The following is a 13,492-nucleotide window of genomic DNA, read 5'->3' as shown; positions in this document are numbered from 1 at the left end:
CAAGTGTGTGTGTGTGATTTGGATTTTTAACATAGCTTTAAAAAATTTCCAGTCATATTTATATGATGTCTGCTGTGTGGCAGTTTAATGTGATGTGTAGCACTGGGGCATCATGCAAGAGACATGGAGCATGATGACCCACCCAGTCACATTATCCTGACACCAGACTGAAAAGTCCGAACACTAACCTCTTAATGCTGAGCACCTAGCGAGGCAGCTGTTAGTATCATTTTTATAAGTCTCTGGTATGACTCGGCTGGGGTTTGAACCTGTGACCTCCCGCATCCGAGGCAGATGCTCTAATGACTTATGCCACTGGAGTGGTGTGATAAACCAAAGTCTGAAACTCGTGTGTAAACAACAATTACACAGCTAACCTCTACTTTTACTAGTATCCAATGGCTACTGTAAACATTATCATGCATAAAATAAATTCAGACTAAAGACTTTTTCTGCAATCTTTTATCAACTTTTAATTATTTCAAAATTTAAATCTGAATTTTTAATTGGCTCTATACAACCACTATAACATGATGACATAATGTGAAAACATCTACATTTTATCCTACCTACCAATCTACAGTCTCTACTGTTAAAGGACGTAAAATAGATAAAAAGTAACATTCTTTTCCATCATATCAGTACTCAACTAAAATGAGTTGATAAAAACAGATCAATGATGTTTTAATATCTTTTATAAAAATCATTGTTCTTAAAGTCTGCTTGACAAGCTATTATCATTATCCACCCCCAGAAGCCAGACTTTACTAGGTGAAAGTCAGAGGCTTTGAATGACTTGGAGTGACAGCCAGAAGTACACAGTTCATGCATAAATTATTACCTTGATTTACTACAGATTAAAATCAGAAGCACTAGAATATATTGATACAAACCAAAAAGAAGCAATTCTTAATTTCTTTAATTTTCTTTTCAAATCACAAAAATTGTTAACATTTGCTTCAGAAGCTTCTATTATTCTCCAAACTTAGACGGGTAACAGCCATAGGTTCTATTACAAGCATGACACATTCGTAATTAATTGTTACGAAGTACTACACCTGAAGCCTCACATCTGCACGTGAAAAGCAATCATTCCATTGTTCAAGGGGTTCATGTATATTTAAATCTTTAAAAATCATAAACTCCCTTGAACAATTTGTTATTGATTCGATGGCAATCATTTTTAGCAGCTGACATACATCTTCATGCTATGACCATATGTCCAGGCACAGAAAAGACAAAGAATCCACTATTCTCTGGAAAGACAGCTAAAATGAGTAATAACTGTTAGAAAGGACAGCAATGAGACAGTGGGAGCAAGAATTTTAATATTCTGAAGGCTTTTTTTATAAACAAAACACGCCCAATACAAACACTTCACCAAGCAAATGATATCAGTTCAGTGTAATGAACGAATGGAGAACAGAGCCAACATTCATTTTATTATCAAAAGAGAACAACAGTAATGGACACAATTTGGAAATATTTTAAACAGAAAGACTGTCATCAGATGAAGTGGGAGGGAGGGGGAACATAATTTATTTCCAGGATAGCATTTCATTCTGTCCATTTCAAAGAAGGCCCATATTCTGATGAGGAGATTCCAATAAATAAACAAGGAACAAAGGTACTGTGAATGACGAGTAACCTCTGTGTTGAATAGTATTCTATTTAGGCTCCAGGAGTGCAGGGTTATTGACTAATGAGTTTCAATGACCCGAACCTTCAGTCAATGTATGTAGTCAAGGAAAAATGTCCATCAAGCATCACAGCTATGTTCATGAGCATGAGCATTTCTCTGAGAACCTTTTTAAATATCAACCTTGTTTTAATCTCCAACTTGCATAAGTATTTGTTGCATTGCTGCACTCAGTTAAAAGCAGACCTACTTTGTATTATCATGTTAATTACATCTTTTGTATCAAATCAAATAAAGGGGGGTGAAAAAAAAGAAAACTAAAAAGGCATGCATATCTTGTTTGCATAATACCTAACAGTCACAGTTGTGTATCAGGTAAACTCTTCAACTGATCAACTGAACATTGTTATAAATATTATTATCAAGTAATATTATTAAACTACCTTAAATTAGCCTACTCACTGACATACATGATCAAAGATAGTGAGGCAACCAAGCAAACTGAGTACTTGGTGAATAAAAAGCTTTGTTTCATAGATATGGTTCATATTTATGAAGCAAATTCCAGGACTTGTAGTGAACTTAAAATTCCTGAACTGGCACTCAGACATTTCCTCAAGGATGAGACAGTTTCACTATTACTTGCAATGAAATCATGGGATCAAAGTTTTACAAACAGAACAACACAAACAATTGATTTCATGGTTGTTTCAAAAATAAATATCCAGAGTGTTTTTTAAAAAAGGAAATGTTTTGTTGTGAATTAACATTTTCATTTGTTATTTACTCTGGACAGCTCTCTCCCATTGTAATATGCCACATTATAACAATTCTAGATATAATGGAGTAACACAGGACCCCATAATCAAAATCATACCAATGTATAACAATAAAGGTTGAAAGAAAACAAGGAAAAACTTAATCTTACATCTTCATTTTCTTTTCAAAACAGCATTATTTAAAAAAAATTGACAGGGCCTGGTATATCACACTCTTTTTAATATATATAGGTTCTGTACATATTGTGGTTCTCAGTATAACATGGTTCAGTGCATAACATGGCCAACAATTATGGACCCTGTCAATCTCATTATAATGAGGGATAGCTGTATATTCAATCAAGGCACACATGAAATTAGTTTTTTTTCTTTAACATTTATATGTTCAATACATTATTCAGAGATGTAACAACGAAACAAACAAGAGTACCACAAACAATATATTATATGCCAACCATGTCAAGTTGTTTTGTAAAACCATTTTTCTTCTTTCAGTCTGGTGACCTTGTTCACAATTTTCCATCAAATTTTTTATTATTCTTTTTTTTTCATTTTCAGAACAAGTCAAACCTTGCAATATAGGGGACAGGACTGTATGGAAAAATGTTTCTTGATTATTTAGCATAAAGTTTTCATGCTTTCACCTGTGTCCTTAATGACAGCTGTTGTTTGTGCCTTGAAATTTGATAGCTCCTTATCTGTGATTGGCTGTTTAAGGTTCAACCAATACTCTATGCTATAATGTCATGGAAACTTTGATACAACCCATTGAATCAATGTCATTATTCCCATTATGCAAATGACAGTTGTTTACCAAAGGTGCTCAGTGCAGTATATCACCTGTTATGAAGTTTCATAAAACAGATGCATTGCGACTTATGTAATGGATTTGTAAAAAAAAGATTTGGCACTGATTTGGTTCTGATTGCAAATTTTTATTAAAATGTGCTTTTATTTTTTTTTTCAGTGTAGATTGCTGTTCAAATTTTATAATCCAAAACTTGTGGCTGTTCTATCATCAGTTGATGGGCTTGTCACAGCAATTAATGCAAATTGTTTATTAGAATGCCATATTATTTTCAGAACCAACAAGGGATAAAAAGAAAGTAAGGAAAGATCTTCCAATTTATGAGTCAATGGTTCTCAGATGTTACATGTTTTCAATTTTGCTCATTTCAGCATAAGAAAGAAGGGTTTGTAGATGGTTCTAATTTTCAATCACCACCCCAAGTAGTGTCTCATTTCTAAAGAAAATTTCACTAAATTAGATCTATTACATTCCTTAAAGACCTCACCTCACAGAATGTGACCTCTTCCAATAAGTTCTGAGGCTTCAGGCGGAAGAATGTAGAGTCAAATCCAGCTCCAAGAGAGATAATCTACAATAAGCAAGAATAAAATTATTCTATAAAGCAAAAACAGGTGTTTTGACAAATTAAAACTTTAAAAGGACAAGTCTGCCAACATGCAAGTTCTATCTCAATAAATAATTCAAATGCAATCAGTAAATTTGATAATCTTAATATTTCTTTTGAAAGTTTTTTTTTTTAAAAAGAATAATTATACATATCTGCTATTCAGGGTTAAACTATGGCAAATTGCCTAAGGTACCCCACAGTTTAATTGGGGGGGGGGGGGCTTTAAATAGAAAAGGGACTAGATGTCATAAAAAACAGTGGACCACTATTACACAAATAGTAATGTGAAATGATGGCATAAAACTTTGAACAAGTGAAATAAAAAAATATGGGTCAAAGTGACCTAAAAAGTTAAATAATAAAAATATTGGTCAATGTGACCTACTTTTGTCACATGAGTGTAGTACTCAGCAAGATGCATCCCCCACAAAATTTCATGAATTTGGTACAACAGCATGTATTAAAGGTGCTAAAAAACAATCTGATTATGAGCTTAATGCAAAACCTTCACCTAAGCCACAATGATATTTTGTTCCTGTAAAGGTGTAGTATTAATAGAGATGCATAAAATCTATTATGATGATTCTACTCTGAACAGAGCTTGAGAAATAAAATTATAACACAATTTAACCAAAATCAGTTAAATATGAAATATGGATCACAGTGACCTGCTTTTGTCGTGATGGAATAGTATTTATCAAAATGCATTCCCTGACCAATTTTCATAAATCTACACAATATAGTTATACACAAGGTTTAAGAAAAACCTATTTGGTATCAAGCTATATGCAAAACTATAATCCAAAATGTGAAATGTAGGTTACAGTGACGTTCACTTGTGGATTGAGTGTAGTACAAACTGATTGGCATCTATGTACAATAATCACCGTTGATGATTTTCAATAACAAAGCTTGAGAACTAAAACTGAACGACAATTTATCCAGGTATTGAAGCATAAAGTTTCTGTCACAGTGACCTAATTCATTGAAAAAGGTTATAGTAATCATTAGAATGTATACCTTCACCAAGTTTCATGATTCCAGGTATACCAGTATTTATAAAGTGTGCAAAAATGTGAGCTAAACACAAAAATCTTAACCAAGAATGTATAACTAATAACATTATTTGTACATAAGGTAGCCATCATTCCAAAGGGGTAGGTGATCTTAAACCCACTCCAAACTGTTGACTAGGACCTAGGAAGAAATAATGATTGGAATTCAGTGAGGCTGTAAATATACAGGCTTTTATCTTTGCAGGTGCTATGAAAAACACTCAAACGGTTACCTAGTTTTATTATTATAGACATACCAGTATTTATACAGTGTGCAAAAACCTGAGCTAAACATAAAACTTGACCAAGAATGTACAACTCACAATATGTATATTTTGTACAATATTACCTATCACCCCACGCCAACCCCCACCCTCACCCTGAGGGCAGGTGCTATGAATCCCAATCCAGACTGCTGCCTAGGATCTTGGAAGAAAGAATAGCTGGGATTTTTAAATATTTAATAAAAATTTACAATGCTTTTATCTTTGCAGATGCCACTGCAAATGTTATTAAAGTAGCTTGCCTCATCTTTGTTAAAAAATGGTTCTGTATCTTCAAAATTAATTTGATGCAAAGCAGATAAGCCCAGAATAATTTCATCCAAGTCTTTGTAAATATAAAGCTGTACTTGAAAATATTTGTCTGAAACTGAACAGATGAAGGTTCAAAAGGTTACATTGCAGAAATCAAGTGTAGAGGGATGGTAAAACGGGGATCCATAACTCCTATGGAATCATGATTTAGCAAGTTGAAAGCAGAACTCAACAGATTTTGTTCCTAAAAAGCTGTATACCAAATTTAGTTTATGAAGTTGTGCAGTAGAAAATAAAGTTATCAGTGGAAAATTTAGGTAAGGCAGTAAGGAACCTTAATAATCAAAAGCTGTGTGTCAGAGTCTGATAAATGTAAAGCAGCATATTAAATTGTGTTCAGTTCTAATTATTAATAGCAAAGTTATCTTGCAGTACTTACAGATTACAAAATTACAACATTGCTCCACAAAGCAAGGTCCCAACTTACAAACTCTCTATGCAACTTCTCTACTATTTTAGTCACTGACATAAGGTGGTGCATTGTGTACACCAGAACATAAAAGAATATTTACTAAATAATAGGCATTTTACTCAGATTATTGGAAATGGAACCTTGGTAAAGCCTCCAAAATTTGTGAGAAAAATACTGGGTCGCTGGCAGCAAAGTTCCTAACATGTATTTTGAAATGTGCCTCATTGTGAGTAAGATGTATTTGAAATGAGCCTCATTGTGAGTAAGATGTATTTGAAATGTGCCTCATTGTGAGTAAGATGTATTTGAAATGTGCCTCATTGTTAGTAAGATGTATTTGAAATGTGCCGCATTGTGAGTCAGAAGCATTTGAAATGAGCCTCATTGTGAGTAAGATGTAATTGAAATGAGCCTCATTGTGAGTAAGATGTATTTGAAATGTGCCTCAATTTGAGTAAGATGTATTTGAAATAAGCCTCATTGTGAGTAAGACGTATTTGAAATGAGCCTCATTGTGAGTAAGATGTATTTGAAATGTGCCTTATTGAAAGTTAGATGTATTTGAAATAAGCCTCATTTTTGCTATGCTGACATAATGTATTGTATCTGTACAGAACTTGTCTCTTTCCTGTGTGGATCTCCAGAAACTTCTTCATGATGTAGTCCATGGTTCTTGCTCTAATGTAATAGCCCCTGCAGTAAATATAAAAGGGAAATACTTTCAATGGCCTGTTTATAATGTATGGTAATGCATACTGTTCAGGTTTCATATGTGTAAAGGACTTCTGTTAACCGATGTTCTGGCACATTATATGCCCAACTTCCTTCCCAGGATTCATGAATTGTACCATGGGATAGCTTGGGGTCTTCCCTATACACCCAAATAATAAACCCATCATTTCTTTGCTGCAGATAAAACATTACTGTAACTGTTTGTATATGACACACTACAATGCATAAAATGGCTCCTTTATAGTTGGTACATGAACTAAACCCTTCTTTACAACCAAATCAACACAGACATTTTTAGAAGGAGGGGTTTTCGTAATGTTATCACTTTATATAGCTTTATTTCAACAGTCCATTGATAGGAATGCAAATCTGGTTTATTTATCTCTCTACGTACTTGTATTAATTTTAGGCATTTGTTAAATAGCATCTGCTTCATTGCCTTTATCCTTGTTTTCCCAAATATGAGTCAAGTCGGAAAACAACTTTGACCGTAAAGCCCTTTTTGCGAATTCCATAACAAGTGTCCCATATACGTTTCTGACCATCATAATTGCCTTTTAAAGTTAAATCTTAAATAACATAATACCACGGCTTTGCCTTCTATGAATTGTATATTTTTTCTGAATATACCTGCATGATGATTTATGAAAAAAGACAATCTAATAAACTGATACTTCCCACACACAGCAATGTACTTCCCCATTATTGGTCCACTTATAGTTTCAAACTAATTTTATGACAAAAGGCAGTTAAAACATTCAGATCACTGATTCTGTTCTTAAAACACAAATTGCTATTTACATACTAAATTAAAGTTTCAAAACACAAATTGTTATGTTTTATCGTTGAGGGATAACATATGGAAATCAGGCAGTGAAAGTTGCTAACTTACTCGGGAAAAGGTTAATGGTCAATCAGCAATGAAAACACAGCCTGTGAATGTACAAGAGTTTGTTCATCTGCATAACTGATATCAAAACTAGGCCTAACTACTGATGGCTTGATGAATACATTTCACTATAATGCTAGGAAAAACCTGGCTAAGGCATTTAAAAAAGTATGATCAATCAATATACCTCTAAAACAAAATCACAGGGTGAAGTCATTTTCGTTTTTCTAACAGAAGAAGGTAAGTTTACATTTTTTAGGTGACTTAGTCGCCCACTTCGCTTGGTAGCATGACCCCTGCTATGTTAATAAATTGCTATTCAAAATTTATAATAGACCTTAAACATAGGGACAGCAGTCAGCTGGTTGTTGTTGTTGTAGGGTTTAACGCCATTTTTCAGCACACAATAGGCTATACATGGCGGCCAGTATTAATGGTGGAGGAAGAACCCGGGAAATCCCTGGAAAGAACCACCGACCCTTGAAAAGCTACTGGCAAGCTTTCTCACACTGGCTGAATCCGAGACTCGAACCCAAGCAGACAGAGGTGACAGTCAGTTGGTAAATACTATGCAATTAATTTATGTTATGGGTAAGAGTTCTTCCCAAGAGTTTTCAATTTTGCATTCTAATCTTTCACTACACAGATATGACTAAAATTTTAATTAAAGTTTCTGATAAGTGTCTCCAAAGGAATCTCCAGATTTCAAGACTTCCAAAAATGATAATGAATGAACCAAACAATGAGGTACATTTAATTCCATGAAACAATTTATTTACAACACAGAATCTGCTACACTGACTGCATGTACAGTAAGCACAAAGTTTCCATTGTAGCACAGGGTCAAAGATAGTTACTACCCTCTGTTTCAGATTATTTGGAATACACAAAATTAATAGCAGAAATTAAAAGAGATTACTCCTGTACAATTATTAACATTCTGAATTCTTGAACAACGATTTAACTGTATAACAAACAAAAATTAAAATTTTCTTTTAGTAACTAATTATAATCAATTATCAGTTGGTTAAGTGGAACCGATTATTGATTATGAAATTCTGACCGATTCCCATCACTAGTAAGAAGAAAGTTGTTGGTGCATTTCTTCTGCTCCTGGCATAATATTGTATAACTGGATTGAAAACTACGCAGTCAAGACAAGTTCCAGATGCTTTGCACTTACATGAAATAAGAGTACTCACTCTTAGTACAAGCACTCATGAAAACACAGCCAAACAAACAAGTGCTCCCCAAGCTAATCTCAGTTACCTATAACCATTTTATTCATTCTCAAAGGCATGTTAAACATCTTAATGATTAAGAATCACTCTAAGATCATTTGGTAGGAGCTCTGCAAAGGGGTTCTTTGTAAAAAAATGAGTATTTCTTGTTATACTTTCTATGTTTGACATTAAAATGACAGGCACAACGTTCCAAATATCCCAAATTAGAAACTCATTCTGTACTATACATCTTGTAGCAAGTGGCTTAATAACAGGCATTTTTCAAGTAACTGGACAATACAAACTACATACATGTATGTTGCATTTCAAGTGTTCAAATTTGATAAAGTGCAAGAGGACCAAGTGGACCTAATATCAATCACCTGGATTACACAACTGAACAGCTGGCTTCATTTTCAAAGCAGGCATATGCAAACTACTGGTATCTCCTCAACTTTATTTCATGTTAATTTTAATCTGCTTTGTTTCCCCAAGTGTAAGCCAGCCATAAAGTGTGGTCAAAGTGTGCGATGTAGAACAATTGTGATTGTGTTAAAACCATCTGTCATCTATCAGTTACAGTGACCTTGACCTTTTAACCCCCAAACTGATAGGCTTCTTCTTTACCCCAATCCACAAAAGAACTTGAATTACTGTATTGTGTGGAAATTATATCGATGATGGACAATGGATGTGCTTCATAATAATTTAATATACTCCACATTAAGGCTGGCATATAAAATATAGCTTATTTGGTTAGCAAATGAACATTGCTGTCATTTTCATATACAAAAAATGTATTTATTACTTTGTCACAAATTATTAGTGTCAGTTTTTCATATTTTGCAATTTCACAACTAATGCATGTATAGATTACAGTGTCATAATTTTTCAGTGTGATTTGTGAAAGAGAAAATAACATTCTAGGTAAATAGTCTTACTTTCCCAGCATGATATAGTTATGAATGTAATACTTGAAATAGCAGTATTTTCTTTAAATATGACTTCCCAGCTTGCATTTTTTCCCCAAATTTATAAATTTACTAGCTTATTTTTAATTGTTCAATATTTCAAAATTTACTTTTTAATGTATTTAACATAACTTTGTCCCAAATCCCAATTACAGTATCTCTTTTGCCAAAAATTATGATGGTAGATATCTCTGAAAATGAATATATTAAACCTTATGGTTTTGGTTCAAGTTTGTCTCATTTGCTTATTATTTCCAAATTACTTGATGGATTTTGTTCATACACTGGGTAAACCATTAATTCTGTGACATCTGGCCACTCAACCCAACTTGGGGACAGGTCACATTTTGCAGCAATATAGGCCCTATAATAAGAATTATTTTTTATGGGTTCTTTGATGCATTTACTTTCTCTTTTGTTTTCTTACACTGTTATAGTGTAGTAATAAGAACAAGTACCTGTATATAAGTGGTGACCTTCGTGTGACTTTTGTTTTCTTACACTGTCATGGTGTAGTAATAAGAACAAGTACCTGTGTATAAGTGGTGACCTTCGTGTGACTTTGGTAACAAAATACTGGAGATAGTCATCCTGGAAATAGCCAGTTGCAGCCATGGAACACTTACTGACGATGCTGCTGTCATTTGTCCCTTGGACCTGTAAACATCAGTAATTTACAAAGTTTAGATACCATGAATTAATAGAATCACCAAATGGTATGTACAAAAACAGGACACTATACAGAATTATGCACAAAGACAGACACAGTACACAATGCAACCTAACATGATGGAAACCTTCCTTAAACAAACACCTCCCATATCAAGCCAGTATACAATTTCCTTTTCTTTCTTCCATCTATTTTAACTTACACCCAATTTGCAGTCATAATGTCAGCACTGCACCCAGGAATTCAAGGGGCAATGTGTTCCCTTATCCCCTAAATCTTGGGGCAGACAAAATTTTCAAGGGGCAAAGAAAATTCATCTTAAATTCTGAATTGACTTAAGGTATTTTAAAAGATATACTATGGACTTTGCAGCAATCAAATCTTTAGCGGGTTCACTTGTCATGTCTAATCATTTTTCTAATCTACAATCTGGATTGTAATTTGGTAATCTTTGTAGGAGAAGACTTTTTAAACTCAGATTCTGGATTGGATCTATTCTGAGCTAGAATTGGATTTTGTTTTTGTTGTTCACTGATAAGATCTCTCCAGAATATATAATTTGGTTTGATTTACTCATGATAATTTAAAACAGGAGTCCCATAAAGACTGATACTCTACTGGGCAAAAAAGAATTTCCAGGAATTTAAATTAAGACTTTCTTATTCTTCATTTTGTATTATGACAAAACGGATTTGTAGTTTGGGAAAAAGTTAAAATATACAAGTCTAAGTGGGCAGGAAATAACAGAATAGCAGTTCCAGTGTCAGGTTTCTATCTAATATAAGTTGGGTGTGAGAGTTGGAAAACGTATCAATATCAGGTCAAGGTTTTGGGTTTCAGGAAGGCTTTGACAAATCTAGGTAAACTGGTCAGCATCATGACAAATCTGGATAACTGGGTCATGTTCCTGTTGTTTCAGCACCATTTAGTTCTGGTATGATCTGGGGGGAAGGGGGCTGTCCTTCACTTAGTAATAGTCAGCCAATCGTATTCTGTATGTAAGAAAAGGGTGTGATACATAGATATATATATATAGATTGATAGATGAGAATAATCAGAAGAAGAAGGAGAATGAGCTGTGGAACAGAATTCAACTTTTTAATGAAAGTAGTTATATCTTTAATGTATGAAGGAAGTGATTTCATTAAAGGTTGTAAAACACTATCAATAAATTTGGATAGGTTTCCAGTATATGAATTACAACCTGATATAATGGGTCGTCCTGGAAAATTTAAAGGTAAATTATGGTCAGGATTTTTATGAGATTTGGGTAATATCTAGAATTGAGGTGTACGTATGTTAAGAGGGAAAGTATCAAATTCCTCATATACGAAATTATTATTTTTAATGCATGTTGAATTTTTTTATTTAATTTCTATTGACAGGTCTTCGATAATATGTTTGTAGTATTTTTCATCATTTAATTGACGTTCAACTTCTTTAACATAATCATCTTGATTCATAATAATAATAGTGTTTGACTTATCTTCCTTTTAAATAACTATACTGTAGTCATTCATTAGATTATATAAAGATTTAATTTTGTCCTTATAAATATTGCTATGATATTGCTTTTTATGATTACCAGTTAATATCTCCTTTGTGATCGCATATATATATAAAAATCTAAATATGAATCACGTAAAAGATGATTTAATTCTGTTATAAAAAGTTATCTGGGTGACAAGTTTTGGGGTGACTTCTCCAACCAATTGGGGCGACTTCTCCAACCACTCTGGGGCGACTTCTCCAGATACGTTTGGGCGAGTTTTCCCAGGGCGAGTTCTCTGCATACCCTCCTTGGGTCTTCCTTAGTTCAGCCATGTAAGACGTCTATCCTGATATGTATGTTGTCTGATCGACACATCAATAATGAGGGTAACACGTAGAAGTCTTATGATTGTATGGCTAGGGCAGTACTGTCCAACCTTTTTGACACCATGAGCCACTGAAAAATGTTTTTCTTGAAGCCGAGGGCCGCAGCAGAAAACTGAAAAGCAACGACTATATAGCTGCTCGAGCTCTGGCGAGCCATTTCAAATCAGCTCGCGGGCCGCGGGTTGGACAACACTGGACTAGGGTCTTCCACAATGTAAGACATAGCACATGTTGATCTTGTTTTAGTGCCATCACCCCATCACCCAGAACAAAAATATCGGGTGATGTGTCGCCCATAACAAAACTATCGGGTGATGTGTCACGTTGTACGACTAGGGTCTTCCCAAACATAGCGACCATTCAAACAAACCGAATATTTATTATTTATTTCTTTATTTGTGAGGGAAATGATCTCAATTTCGTGTTCTCTTTTTGAAATTAACACCTTTTCAAACATTAAGAGTTTAAGCACTGCGGACGCTCCCTTAGTTTTCAAAGTTTAAGAGTATCGAAAACAGGGGACTCTTTGACACTTGGCTTTCTAAGGCGAAAATGCAAATTTACTAACCGCACTTTCTCGACGAGTTTTTTTCGTTTTGTGTCTAGTTGTTTCATTCATATTTCTTGTTTTCTCCTTGCAATTATACATAATCTGAACAAGAAAACGATAAACAGCCTTGCATTTGAATCTGCATTTTCGTTACATGTGGGCATGCTCGATTCGTCCACAACGATAAATTGTAACACTCTGTGTTCCGACTTGGCCAAACAGTCGAATGGACGTGACATTTTGTATTATTCGATAGGGATGCTACATATTACAACTGTGTTGATTCCCAAAGAAGAATGTTAATAGATCATGGTATTTCTCCATAATCTGGTATGATAAAGTGAGTGATAACTTATGCAATTTCTTGCTTGTTCCTATCAGGAGCGGCCATAGGATGTGCGGGGCCCAAGGCAACAAGCAATGAGTGGGGCACCAAGCAACAAATTTGCATTGCGGAGTTAATTTCCTACCAATAGTGTATTGGCAACATCATATGTATAGCCATCAGCGCGGGGCCCAAGGCGGTTGCATCGTTCGTCTTGCCCAAGGGCCGGGCCTGGTTCGTATCACATTAAGCATATCAACGCCTGGATCAGATCAAGTGCGTGTGTGTGTGGAGGGGGGAGGGGGGGGGGGTAGCCCCCTCTCCCAATCTCAGAAGGGTCGTGACTTTCCTCGAA

General features: G+C 34.6%; 1 protein-coding gene across 2 annotated transcripts in view; it reads right to left on the bottom strand.

The window, feature by feature from the left end:
- The window catches only part of LOC149779490 (tRNA wybutosine-synthesizing protein 4-like), a 59,414-nt gene extending 46,405 nt beyond the window's left edge, over window positions 1–13,009 (bottom strand). Inside the window, exons 1-4 of one of the 2 annotated variants that reach the window (XM_089940176.1) lie at window positions 12,831–13,009; window positions 10,247–10,371; window positions 6,517–6,592; window positions 3,714–3,797 (exon numbers count right to left, since the gene is read on the bottom strand). In XM_089940176.1, coding sequence (XP_089796302.1) covers window positions 3,714–3,797; window positions 6,517–6,592; window positions 10,247–10,371; window positions 12,831–12,911 — 366 coding nt within the window. In that variant the 5' untranslated portion in view covers window positions 12,912–13,009. Of the gene's footprint in view, window positions 1–188; window positions 338–3,713; window positions 3,798–6,516; window positions 6,593–10,246; window positions 10,372–12,830 lie in introns of those variants that run through there. The other variant, XM_089940177.1, reaches the window with a different exon arrangement.
- Between the last annotated feature and the right edge of the window lie 483 nt (window positions 13,010–13,492).

The sequence above is a fragment of the Sinohyriopsis cumingii genome, chromosome 17 (assembly GCF_028554795.1).
Source record: "Sinohyriopsis cumingii isolate HCF-2022 chromosome 17, ASM2855479v2, whole genome shotgun sequence".
NCBI lineage: Eukaryota > Metazoa > Mollusca > Bivalvia > Unionida > Unionidae > Sinohyriopsis > Sinohyriopsis cumingii.
Note: the sequence above shows the minus strand (reverse complement) of the source record. Positions and strands in the feature narration are given on the sequence as shown.